Genomic DNA, 14,451 nt, shown 5'->3' with positions numbered 1-14,451 from the left:
TGCCTGAAGAATCCCATGGACGGGGGAGTCTGGTAGGCTGCAGTCCATGGGGTCACTAAGAGTTAGACACGACTGAGCGACTTGGAGAAGGAAATGGCAATCCATTCCAGTGTTCTTGCCTGGAGAATCGCAGGGACGGGGGAGCCTGGTGGGCTGCCGTCTATGGGGTCACACAGAGTCGGACACGACTGAAGTGACTTAGCAGCAGCATGTACTTGAAATAGATTTAATATGGGTAAATTACACTTCAATGCCACAAAGGCAGATTTTTGTTCCTATGTCTTGTGTGTGTGTGTGTGTGTGTGCGCGTGCGTGCGTGTGAGACCAGGAAAAACTGAATTCAAGATTAGTCATGAAGGCGCCTTTCTACCACAAAAATTTTAGGTAGATATCCAGGTCATGGCCATTAGGGTCTAGAGTAACAACAAATTACACTTATGGACGAGTATGAAGTCTGAGGGAAAGTGTGTTACTAGTAAGTGCTGGGATTCTTTTCTACCTGGACTATTGCATCCTACAATGATACATGATCATCAGGTCAAAGGACAGCTACAGCTAAACAGAGATCCATGGAAGGTTTTGAAAAGGTGAAAGGTGACACAAAGTCATTATCTCAGGGCATTAAAGTGCAGTCGTGTGGGAAGCCTAGAAGTGGAGAAATAATGAGAATACAGTTGTAATAACCCAGGTAGGTAGCAGGAGGGGGCTGTACAAGAAAGCTTAATAAAAAGTCATTATTAACAGTCTCACTTCCTCTCTTTCTTTTCCTTATGTCCACACTCATGGCAATTAACAGTCCTTCACCTGCCAGGTCTATTTTTGTTGAACTAATTTACCAATATAAAATGCTCTGGAAAATAAAAGTTCAAAATTGGGTTACAGTGATCACTGTAATTTTTCATGTATCAACTCACAGACTATCAACTGTGCATCACTTACTGAATTTTAAAATATTTATCTTATGCTATTAATATTCATTTTAGCAAAACTAGAATATATAGATAAAAGGATAAAAAATATAGCCCTACACCCAGAGATTATTTTTGCTTGCTAGTGAACCAAACATCCTTATTTATAGAAATTTTTAACTACCTGAGATCAATGTCTGCTTTTCATTTTGGAAGCTTTTGTACAAGAACATACCTTTGTCATAAAATAGTTTTTACTGAAAAGATTAAGGAGGGGGGAAGAGGGAATTAACCTTTAGTGAGAATCTGCAACATGCTAGGTGGTTTCATCTATATTATGTGTTTTAAATTTCAAAACAACTCTGTGAGATGGATACTATTTTGAGATGAGGAATTTAAGGCTCAGAGAAGTAAATTATAACCCAAAGGGAGGGTTGAGTCAAGGTTCAAATAGAAGTCTGCATAATTCCAAAACTATGTGTCTTATAGTATATAAGACTATATAACCCATGCTTTTTATTAAAAACAAATACTTATTTCAAGTTATTAGGTTTTAAATTTATCTGTCTATTCCATATAAAATCAGGTATGTTAGCCCACTAAAGACACCAGAGAAACTGCTTAGCTTTCAGTTTTAGGACATAAAATTGTACTTATTTTTATTGGGAGGGAATGATAGGCTTTGTGTGCCATGGTTACTATGACCTAATATTCTTCATATTATATGTGTTAATTGCTCAGTCATGTCTAACTCTTTGTGACCCTATGGACTGTAGCCTGCCAGGCTCCTCTGTCCTCTGTAAGTTTTCCAAAAATTAAGACAGTAATCCTTTTGAATATCTAGTATTAATGATAATACTACAATCTATTAAGTCCTTAAAGGGAAACATCACATACGCCCACACACAGAATATAAATTTATGACTTTTTATCAACCTGAACACACATATTCACTTTTAATTTAGTCAACTTTTCTTCACTTCTAACGTGTTAAATACAACTTATTGTATACTTATTACATGCCAGACACTGTTCTAAGTTTTTGACATCTACTCTTTTATTCACTGTTGATAAAGTGAAAGTGAAGTCGCTCAGTCGTGTTCGACTCTTTGTGACCCCTTGGACTGTAGCCCACCAGGCTCCTCTGTCCATGGGATTTTCCAGGCAGGAATATTGGAGTGGGTTGCCACTCCCTTCTCCCGGGAATCTTCCAGACCTAGGGATTGAACCTGGGTCTCCTGCATTGGAGGAGGCATATTCTTTACCACCTGAACCACCAGGGAAAATTCTTTGTATTAGAATTTATTATAAATTGCTAATAAGTTTTGGTTGATTTCTACATATACTATTTTTTAAAATACTGAGTAGAGTAGTAGTCCTTTATCCCACTAAGATCTGTTAGTACACATATTTATACATGAGATTATTCATATTTAGACTCATTCATTATATTCATAGATTTCTAACTCTATTATTATACATTATTGCCATTAACAAGTTCTATTGTTACTATCTGAAGCTTATGTGATTTAATCTGTTCTCTGGTCTCGATCCTATCTACTGCTGCTAGAAATGGCTTGTAGATGTTTTAACAGTGTACCCATGCTTTGAGAGCTGGTCAGCATTAGCTGGTGCTAATCCCAGAACTGTTTTCCAGAACATCATCTCTGCCCAAGGGCATTAGCTTTGGAAACAGTAACCAAGTTCTGATTTCTAGGGTTTCAGGTTTTGCTTTATTGCTTTCTCTATATCCTGATTTTGAGGTGTTAAAATCTTTCTCACTGCAATGATATGTGTACCCACTTCTGGGTCGAGAAGTGTATCTACTTATACAGTTAGCCCCATAGTTAATTTAACAGGTGGCTCTTTTTCAGAAAGAAGGTTATTTTTAATTGTAATACAAAAGAACCAAGGTTGAGTGGATGTGCTTGAATGGGGGCAACAGAAGCTCTGATCACTGTTTCTTTTTTGTCTGCCTGTAATGGAAAATCTTGCTAGAATCTCAGAGTTTCAGTGCCCTTGGAGGTTATTTGGTCCAGGATTCTTCAAACAAGAGTAGTTCATACCCCTATGGAACACGAGGAGTTTTCAATGTAGGAAAAAGGGGTACATTATTCTGTGCGAATTAATTTCTAAAACCTTAACAATTCCCATATTTAGACTGCCATTACGACAGGCATACTTCTCACATATCCAGAATCTTTCTTTGATACACTCTCTTAGAACATAAAGTTTCCAGTGTGTCAAACAGGCAAAATTGAAAGTATTTTTGTTGATAAACATTCTTTAACCAAGACAGCATAAACCCAAGGAAGGGCTCTTTTGTTTTTCCTGCCATACATGTATTTCTAGCAAAGGCAAAATGCAATGAAGTTAAGAAATGGACTATTTAAGACTGCTGGCAGGTTTTAAAATCTGGTGCATCAAGAGGGAGACAGAAATCTTCGTTTTGTGCCCCTGTCACCCACTCACCCACTGTCTATGAATGCTTTTCATCTGCAGAAGAGTTTCGTGATTGCAAAGAGAACTTCAATAAAGTAAGAAGTATTCAAGGCAATGATGCCTTATTTAATCCAATTGTCAAACTCCTGGCAAGGCTCTGAGTTTTATCCATCTCTCTACTGCCTGACTAGCATAGGAATTCTGAGCTGAGATGGTTGTGACAAAATTTATATTAATTTATTTGAACTGAAACAAACAAGCCAGACTTTTTATGGAAGAAAGTTAAGTTTGATTTTATTGAAAACTAGCTCTACCAGTAAATTAAATAGTGAGTATTTCCCATATATTTGATTAGCTCATATTTGATGAGCTAATTAGTGATACTGATAGTGTATGATAAAAGCATTCAAAAGAAATTATAACAAAGGTAAATGGAAATGAACAATGGTTCCATTTTCCACTCCATTCTGTATATATCAGATAAAATAAAGTGCCACTAAGTAAAAGAATAAGAGATATAATTAGTGGTAAGCCTTGGTGAAGCCTTCTCTGGTGTACTCCAAGAAAATTGAGAAACTGGATTGATTTGGAAAACTGCGTAAAGAATCTTTTTGAAATCAGGTAGCTGCCAATTCTTTGCTTTCAATAAAACTGAAGAAGAAATGTGGTGGAATTGACACTTGTAGACCACTAAATCGGAGAAGGCGATGGCACCCCACTCTAGTACTCTTGCCTGGGAAATCCCATGGATGGAGGAGCCTGGTAGGCTGCAGGCCATGGGGTCGCTAAGGGTCGGACATGACTGAGCGACTTCCCTTTCACTTTTCACTTTCATGCATTGGAGAAGGAAATGGCAACCCACTCCAGTGTTCTTGCCTGGAGAATCCCAGGGACCGGGGAGCCTGCTGGGCTGCTGTCTATGGGGTCGCACAGAGTCGGACACGACTGAAGTGACTTAGCAGCTTAGCAGCAGACCACTAAATATACTTTTCGGAAATAGATCACTATGTGATTTTTAACAAAGGACTAACAAGGACTTTGAATAATTGAATGAGACATCTTCCTAAAACTATTCTTCCATTTCCATCTGCTTATTTTGTAGGGAGAGTTCTTATGTTTATACTTATAAAAAAGGAAAAACAGGAATAGAATTGATATTGAAACTTGCTTTGCTCTTGTAATAAGTAATATTCATCAGTGAATACATAAACTGTCTGAAAAGTCTCCATCTCAGAGAGGTATTTTCTAATACATTTTCACTTTTTATATTTAATAATTATCAAAATGCTTAACATTATGTATATAATAATTAGGTTAATTTCAGCCAAATATGTACAACTGATAAATGGAAACAAAATTCAGTATAGAATAAAACAGATTTTTAAAAAAACACTCAAGAGTACTATAGTTGCAGGAAATACAACTCAAATTAGTGTACATATTTTAGACACACAAGAACAAAATAGTTTTAAGATCACTGATCTAGCTTATCCTATGAAATGTGTTCATTTTTAAGTGCCTATCCATGTCTATCTGCTTTAAATTATTACACTATTTAGAATCTAGGATTTATTTTGAATTGAGATCTCAAAATGTCTCTTTCCTAAAAGGTAGATGCTGACCTGACCCTCTCACTATAATCAGTGATGCACAGAGAAAAGGACATCACAGATTTCTCTCTGCTTAAATCCATGGAACTGGCCGCTAATATTAGTACAACATTCCTGCTAAAAAGCCTCTATCTGAATGTCAGGAGACTAGAGTTTTGTGAAGGTGCTTTGTCTTTTTAAATTCTGCACTGTTGCTTTTCAAGTCATGGCCCTCCTCTCATTCGGCCAGGTCAAGCGTGGTCATTGCTGTTAGCATTTTCAAATGCTCTTTATTGATTGTAAACACACCTGGAAGTCAGCGTGCCATTGACACCGTTTGATAAACTTGTAAATACTTGGACAACCTTTTCCTCTGAAGCTCGTCAGTCCTCCCAGATAAAAGCCTGGAAACAGATGTCTTTCATCATGTCCTGAATTCCAGAAAACTTTGGCTTCAGAGGAAATGAAAGGAGGGCTGGTTTTAGTGCTCACCATCCTCCCTTACTGAGATCACTCCATCCTTAAGCCCCCAGAGTCTGAACCTGGGAACGATCACAGGAAATACTAAGGCGGTCTGTAGGTTTTACCAAGAGAAAAAGGAGGAAAGATGGAGGAAAAAAAACAGACAGGGCAACAGACTGCCCTGTAGTTATTCTAAACTCAAAGCGTGTGGGTTAGGAATCAAACCAATTAAAGCCTTCACAGTTAGAGTGAGATGTACCACATCTTCAAACACAATAAAGTATCATCTTGAAGGTTTTTTTCCCCCCATCCTGTCCTGTTGTGCCTCAACGTGGGAGCCACGAGCTGTCTTTTCACCTGCTAACTGTGATTTTTCCTTTCATCAGAAAGTGTGTGTCACAACAGTCTTAATGTCTTAAAATACGGTTGTCAGAGTGTGAAAACATAAAGAGGCTGAGTGCACATAGCTATTGTTATTCCTCTCCTTCTTATGTGATTCCCAATTTATATAGAAACACATCAGTAAAGTGGCATTTCTCAGATAACTCCACTAAATAAAGGACTTTGTACTCTGAGATATTTTATGAATAATAGTTTATAACCCCCAGATATCATAAGGACAAAACAGAGTAGTACTTAAAAATCCTATCGGTAATTTAGGGGGTTTAGTATCTGTTTGAGAATTACTCTATGACATCAGAAAACCACTCAGAGTTAAAAAATACTACTCTTTGGGGTCATAGATATCATGAGCTTGCTGCCTGCACATCATGTGAGTGAACTGGCCTATACTGATTAAAATGAAAAGCAGAAAATACATCCAACTCTGAAGGTCTAACAATTGTCAAGGAAGGTAAATGATAATAAATATCATCTTAGGTCCCACAGAGGCACTAATAATTAAGGCATCAGGAAGCAAGGTTGGGCATTTATAGACAATCAATAGCCCACCCTCCAATTCTATGACCTAACCTTGGATTTATACTCTGACTTTGAGATCTCTGAGAGAAAATATCTTTTTATAAACAACCACATGCCATAACTTAACATTATGTATACAGAGTGTTACATCACAAGCTAAATGAATTAAAACTTTACCTTGCAAATGTAGTTTAATGGACAAAATCAATGTGGCATCTAATTAAGGAGCTATTATACATGCAACACCATAAATACTATATGCAATATTGAAGAAAACTCAATACTCTTGAAGCACTGTTAGCCCCATTTCTTCAATTCATAGGCAATTTTTAACTTGCTCTAAAATCTAATTCTTTGAAATTGGCTTGTATTTGAGAAAATTCATACATGACGAACAATAATGTAAACTTTAAAAGCAATCTGAACCTTTTTTTGTTTAAAGAGGATGAATCACATAGTTTTCAATTTGTCCTCATACAAAAGGGGTTTTTAATTATTTGCTGCATGCAACATTATATTAGTTTCTGATGTATAATGACTTGATAACTATATATATTGTAAAACAATTACCACAATATGTCTAACATAGATAGTCACAACTTTTTCTGTATGTGATGAGAATATTTAAGATCTACTTTTTTACAACTTTCAAATATATGAGACAAGTGGAGGAAGGGAAGGTAGCCACCCATCTGGGGACTGACCCCAGAGACTGTCTCTGCCCTGTCTCACTTCCCACAGAGGTTAGGGGGTAACGCCTGGGCACAACGTCCCATGTGCCCCTCTGTGCCTGCTTGTGTGAATATACACACTATGCCTCCATCGCTGAGTCGGTCAGTGCCCCAGCTATGGGACTGCAGGAAGGAGAGAGTGGGGGCCCCCCACCTCATCCTCATGGTGACTAACTAAAGTCACCGTGTTGTATATTATATCCCATGACTTATGTATTTTAAAACTGGAAGTTTCTATAAAAGAGTTTTTTTTTACTTGGAGAAGTCATTTGCCAGAGTTACACTAACCAAAACTGATGGCCTTCATTTTGTCTTATAATGTGCTATGCTCAGACACTCGGTCATGTCCGACTCTGTGTGACCCCATGGACTGTAGCCCGCCAGGCTTCTCTGTCCATGGGATTCTCCAGGCAAGAATACTGGAGTGGGTTGCCATTTCCTTCTCCAGGGGATCTTCCTGATCCAAGGATCAAATTTGCATCTCCTGCATTGGCAGGCAGATTCTTTACTGCCAAGCCATTGGGGGAAGCCCAATACAACGTTAGGATGTATAAACAAATAAACAAAATGTGTACAATAAGCATTTTTCTTATTCTTATATTTCTTATGTAGGGTCTGTAAAAAGTACCCTACATGTGTGGTTAACAAGTGCTATTTGATCATTCACAGGAACCATCCACTTTAACAGACAGTCTAAATTTCAATCTATATAAACCCAAAATAAATACTTGTAATTTCTGTATAGTTACTGGATCTGTTCATATGTGTGTTATCAGTGCATTAAAGATTAAACAGTGGTTTAAAGTAATTATATTTCACTTAATTGAAACTTCCCACCAACAGTTTTAATTAGGCCAGCTTTTCTTCACTCCTCTAATCCACTGTGTGCTAATTTCCACTGTCACTGCCATCAACCATTAGATTATAGTTTATTTGAAATATATAGCACTTGGTATCAAACACTCTGCACAGGGGCAGCGGTGGTGGTATTATTATTACTGTGAAAATTGAACATTTAGAAATGTCTTCTAAAATCCCTCAGCCTCCCTAAGAAAGAAGAGGGGTGAATATACAGCACTTGGTATTAAATACTCTATACAGGGGCAGGAGTGGTGGTGTTTACCATTACTGTGAAAATCTAACATCTTCTAAAATCCATCAGCCTTCCTAAGAAGGAAGAGGGGGTCATGAAGTATTATTATTAAAACAGAAGATGGAAAAGCAAAGAACAAAAAAATATGGTAAAAGCACTAGTCACAGCCAGTGGGTACATGTAAAGTAGCAGCATATATAAAATACAAATAAATATACTATATAGATATATAATAGCTTCTTTTCAGTCTTGCAAAGAAATCAGCCACAGGAGGATGAAAATAACTGATGCCAAAGCAGAAGAAAAATATTCTAGATTAGAAACAAAGAGGAAGGAGAGCCAGGGAAATGCTGAAAGGCAAAGAGCCTGTTTCTCATGTGATGGAAAAAGGTGTCTTTATCCAGTTGCTCTGAGATATAAAGTACTATGACATTTTGCAAAAAGTCAGAGAATGCCAAATGCCAAACATAAATACAAGCATGTACACACATATAATAAAAATAGGTACATCATATAAATATACTTAGACATGTACGTATTTTTCTGGGTGTTTATATTGAAAAAAATGAAATACAGCATTCTCTAACCTCTTAAATACCAATTTTTAAACTCGGAACCAATTGATTTGAAAGCCTGTTAGCTTAAAGTGTAAACTTTTGAAAGTTTAGAGAAAGGGCAAGCTGAGGAAAGGTCAATAAACGATAATCCTTTAATGTGTTTTGTATGTAAAACCTTCTAAAACAAAATGAAGATAGTATTCCAACTTCCCATACTAGCTGAATGAAGAAAGCTCAATAAACCCAAGATAATATAAGAGATGATACACTGAATTAGAATCTATTTACAGACTAAAAATAAAACAAAATGCACACTTTTGAAGGAAAGGCAGAAAAGCCGAGCCATTGACTCAGAAGGCAGAACACTGTATTATTCCTATGATAAAAATGTGAATGTTCAGTGCTTCAAGTAACTGAATGAAAGCCACTCATTCAAAGATAATATTTGTAATTATAGAACCTCTTCCTTCTCCCATACACAATTGGCTCTAACATGGGTAAAAATAAATTTATGGAAAAGAAATGTTAAAAGAAAAACACAGGACACGTGATTATTTCTCTTACCATTGTCGCCAGAAGGTAACGATACAGTGTTTGTTGGCATGGTATCAGAATTCACTTTTCCATTCTCAAATGTGTCATTTTCGGTCTGCTGTAACTGCCAATTGAGGCCAAAGAGATGCATTGCTGGGGGTAAAAAACACACGGTGTTTAAAGGTCTGCTGCTTCCAGCTACAACAGCAAATGGTACATCTGTTCATAACAAGAGTCACATGTAAAGTTAGAATTACCACGTTCTGAATAGCAAGAGTCAAGTGTAAAGTTAGACTGTCCATACTCTGAGTAACAAGAGTCACATGTAAAGTGAAAATTTCCATGTTCTGAAATGCCAAGGATTCATCGCCTAATAAAAATAAGAAAACAGTTCCTCACACAAAGGCAATTCAGGCAGCAGTGCAAGGCAACACAGCAGCACTTTAATAAAGACTTGATATTACTCAGCTAATGAGCACCAGGAAACTCTTAGAATGAATCACTCTGTGCTCTGCTTTGTTCCAATTCTACCACTCACCATCATCTAAGTGAGTTGCAGGACAGGACCACAGGCTTCTTGCACATGTGCAATACTTGGTTGTAACGTTTATAGGTTCTTAAGAGCTGGCGATGGACGGGGAGGCCTGGTGTGCTGCAGTCCACGGGGTCGCAAAGAGTCGGATATGACTGAGCGAATGAACTGAACTGAATTGAAGAGACATGGCGCTCTTCACTTGGACTAAGGTAACAAGTGGTCTCACAGATCAATATGGTGCATGAAATGGTCAACATGGATTCAGATGTACAACATACAGTAATATTTGAATATTCTTAATTTAAGATGAATAATCCTCAAATCTTTGACTTACAATTCAGCACTAGCACAGATCAAGCAACATGCATATGTATCAGATTCAGCTCAATTCAGTTCAGTCACTCAATCTTGTCTGACTCTTTGCAATCCCATGGACTGCAGCACGCCAGGCCTCCCTGTCCATCACCAACTCCCAGAGCTTACTCAAACTCATGTCCATCGAGTCGGTGATGCCATCCAACCATCTCATCCTCTGTCATCCCCTTCTCCTCCTGCCAATCTTTCCCAGCATTAGGGTCTTTTCCAAAGTGTTAGGTAACTTCACATAAAGTTTTTGATGTAGGATTGGTAATCTTATAAATTTATGTATAAATTCATACATAAATTTTATATGTTTACTAATTTTCTTTATGTAAAAATCTTAGCAAATAGCTAACTAGAAGACCAAGTAATTAGAAAGAGAAAGGTAATATAATTTATTATTTTACATATTTTTATTTTATTCTTTAAAAATATTTAGAATAATACTCACTGTCACATTAACCATTAACACTGAATGTTCATTTGTGCTCCATAAAATAGAGTTTAGGAATTAATCCTGAAGGAAGGCTAAATATCCATGGGGAAATCTGGTGACTGTCATATTACTATGTCATGAAGGAGAATTTTTCAACATTATTTGACAGTATATATTCATTATACAGATTGGAATTTACCAAAGAGAGATGTAAGAGTTTAGAAAGTACTGTTAGAGACAGTGTGATAACGACTACTGTTAAAAAGCCCTTATTAAATATTGAATATATATGAACAAAACTAGGCTGTTACAGTGCAAAGAGCAATTAGTTAGACGTGGGTTCAATGTCAGTCTAGAATTTGTTGTTGTTGTTTAGTCACTAAGTTGTGTCCGACTCTTTTGCGACCCCATGGGCTGTAGCCCATCAGGCGCCTCTGTCCATGGGATTTCCCAGCAAGAATACTGGAGTAGGTTGCCATTTCCTTCTCCAAGGGATCTTTCTGACCCAGGGATCCAACCTGTGTCTCTTGTGTCTCCTGTATTGGCAGGCAGACTTTTTAGCACCAGGGGAGCCCAATCTAGAATTTAACTTTGGACAAATGATGTAATATTAAACATTAGGTTTACTTACAAAATGAGGCTGGTTAAACCAACCTTAAATGATGTGAATTTTCTAGACCATGTATATGAAGAATGTGTGTGTGTTAGTCACTTAGTCGTGTCCAACTCTTGTGACCCCATGGACTGTAGCCCTCCAGGCTCCTCTGTCCATGGGATTCTCCAGGTAAGAGTACTGGAGTGGGTTGCCATGCCCTTCTCCAGGAATTTTCTAGACCATATATATGAAGGATAGCTGGCACCTACTGGGGCAGCCCATAGTATGTAGCTCTTTCATTTACTTATTCTGTACTCCAGGATATTGAACCATTTGTAGTCACCTGACCAGACCACAGAGTCTCAATAAACATCCCCCTCAGCCCCCACATCTGCAGTGCTCTCTATGCACTGCAAAATACCTATTCTTCCCTCTGATGGTTGGTGTCAGCTTCTTGGGGAGACCTCCCTGACTGAGTGAAGTATCTCCCAAGATTGTCTCAGATCATTCACCTATCTCACTTGCCTCATACACTGTCTGCTACTGACCACATCTCAGTAAGCATCTGTCAAAGAAATAAACTCTATTTTCTGAGGTTTTAAAATCTCAGACAACACTTTTGTGGACACATGTATAGCAATTTAAGGCAAAATTAATAAATACCAAATAAAAATATAAATGGCTAAGAATGGAGTGTAACATTATTAATGATGAATTAATGATTGGTCTTAGCATAATGCTATAGGAAAACTATAATAGCTGAATGAAAGTCCATTAGCACCGTATATAATTGATCAATTTTTTTAAAAAAGATTCAACAGTTTGGGGACATTCTATTCCAGTCTCGCATTGTTTTGTTAACAATTTCTTATATAAAAATCATCCTTTAGTAAAGAAACACACCAAACATAGACAGGAACATAGCCACATCCACCCTGGACAATTTGTAACAAACATATAGGCTCATACTCCCTGTTTAAATTATAGTTTTTTGATGTTCTCAGGATTTGGACTTAAGCCTAACCCTAACCCTGTTATACAGAGTGAAATAAGCCAGAAAGAAAAACACCAATACAGTATACTAACGCATATATATGGAATTTAGAAAGATGGTAACGACAACCCTGTATGCGAGACAGCAAAAGAGACACAGATGTATAGAACAGTCTTTTGGACTCTGTGGGAGAGGGAGGGGGGGGATGATTTGGGAGAATGGCATTAAAACATGTATAATAACATACAAGAAACGAATCGCCAGTCCAGGTTCAATACAAGATACAGGAAGCTTGGGGCTGGTGCACTGGGATGACCCAGAGGGATGGTATGGGGAGGGAGGTGGGACGGGGGTTCAGGATGGGGAACACGTGTATACCCGTGGCGGGTGCATGTTGATGTATGGCAAAACCAATACAATATTGTAAAGTAAAATAAATAAATAAATAAATACAATAAATAAATAATAAATAAATTATAGTTTTTCAGCAATTTCCTTTAAAGACTAATTTTTTCAAGGATTAAGATACAGGTTTACAATTCTCCAATATACAAACTGTCAACTCATAAAGAAGTATAATTTCATGTCATTTTGCATTAAAGTATGTAGTTTTTGAGTGGCAAAATATCAGAAGCTTTCTCAACATTTATCACTTCATACATTTTTCAAGGTTTCAGATAGTTCCACAATGTGTGAATAAAATGCTGTAGTTCTGAGTACAGTAAAAGTTTTGACAGACATACTCTGGCTTAGCAATAATATTTCAAAAGAGCCATAGTTTCTACACAAAATAATGTATCATCATTGTGAGCTTTTGTGTAACATAAAAAGCCTTCTTGAATGATAGATTTGCTTATATTACTGGTTTTAACAGACTCTGAAGAAGAGGAACAGTCCCTGGGTCATGGACAGATATCAAAAGTTAAAAAGCAGGGTTTTGTTTGTGTTTGGAGAACTATTTTACTTTTTGCCAGATGGGCCAGAGCTTTATTACATATATTTTTTATAGAAAATCTCAGTAAAATGGGATTTTGGTTCTACTTAAGATGTCATATAATGAGAAACATACCAAATGGTACTGTATCTTGTTAAACTCTGCTTTGAAAACAGATACCAAACGGTTGTTTGGTCTTAGGACGTTATGTACTTTGAAAATGTTGGTGTTTGGTATTGAGTGAAGTTCTCGACACTGATGTGTCACGAAAGATTTTTATGCAAATATAGAGATTGATTCCAAAGTTAATGAGAGACAGAGACACACAGAGAGAGGGAAAGAGAGAGAGATACAAAGAGAGTGAGAAAAAGGAGGCAACAAACTCAAAGTCAGAATGCTACTGAAATTACCGAGCACTGGTGTAAGCAGCTATCTTGGCAGACAAATAAAGCGAGAATTAGAGACATAAAATACATCTATAAAGAAAGGAGAATGATCCTAATTCTTTAATGCCCAGGCTGGAAAGCAGAGTTGATCCCATGAGAAGGCAATTGCTGCCACTCTTCATGATGTTGTGATGGGTCCTGGTTTGCCCAGGACCTGACGGAGGGCATGGGAAGAGTGCCAGAGAAGAGACTGGCAGCTCTGTGCTCCGCGGGGCCCTTGACCCCTGGGTGGACAGCTTAGCTAATGAGGACGGCTTAGGCGAGGTGGCACAGACTGGCAGCAGTACCAGGCATTCTCTCAGCCGCAGACAGGGCCCTCTGCGTTGGTGTGGGAACGTGGGGATGCAATATTTTTTAAGAATAAAATGTTCACTGAACACTTAACTATGTGTCAAGTGTTGTGCTTGTGCTTCAGCTTATCATCTCATTTAATCTTCCCAAAGACTCCATTAGGTAGTTACTGGTTTTTTTTTAAATTATAAATCTGTGAAAACTGAGACTTTCTGAGTGTAAGGTTTCAAACGAGTAAGTTGTGGACCGTGACCTCAGACCCAGACCTTCTGATGATAAAGGGCACACACACCACCTATAACCTACCCGAGGGCGGAGTGTGAAAACCCACACAGAGGGGAGCTGAGTGTAACTTCTGTGAGGGTCGTAGGCTAGAGACATGATTCTGCACTACATCTAGGAAACTGAAGGCAGAGACAGAGTTTGGAGAGGAGGGAAGGGAAAAACAGTAACTGGTAACACTTGTGTACTCCAGGCACCGTCCTGCCACACAAATACTTTTCCATCTCAGTATATTGTTGCAAAAGGAAAGCTCTACAGTAATGTTATGATGGTGATTAAATTAATAACAGGCTGTTTTAACTCCAAGAGTCTTAAAAACAATTTAAAAAATATGCAAGTAA

At 37.6% G+C, this 14,451-nt stretch overlaps 1 protein-coding gene across 8 annotated transcripts in view; it reads right to left on the bottom strand.

Moving 5' to 3' along the window:
• Positions 1-14,451, bottom strand: part of TENM3 (teneurin transmembrane protein 3) — a 2,742,616-nt gene that overhangs the window by 127,066 nt on the left and 2,601,099 nt on the right. For all 8 annotated transcript variants that reach the window (XM_070781691.1, XM_070781692.1, XM_070781693.1 and 5 more), the window contains one exon: positions 9,268-9,390. In XM_070781691.1, the coding sequence (XP_070637792.1) occupies positions 9,268-9,390 (123 nt within the window). The remainder of the gene's footprint in view (positions 1-9,267; positions 9,391-14,451) is intronic.

This window comes from Bos indicus, chromosome 27 (genome assembly GCF_029378745.1).
Source record: "Bos indicus isolate NIAB-ARS_2022 breed Sahiwal x Tharparkar chromosome 27, NIAB-ARS_B.indTharparkar_mat_pri_1.0, whole genome shotgun sequence".
Taxonomy (NCBI): Eukaryota; Metazoa; Chordata; class Mammalia; order Artiodactyla; family Bovidae; genus Bos; species Bos indicus.
Note: the sequence above shows the minus strand (reverse complement) of the source record. Positions and strands in the feature narration are given on the sequence as shown.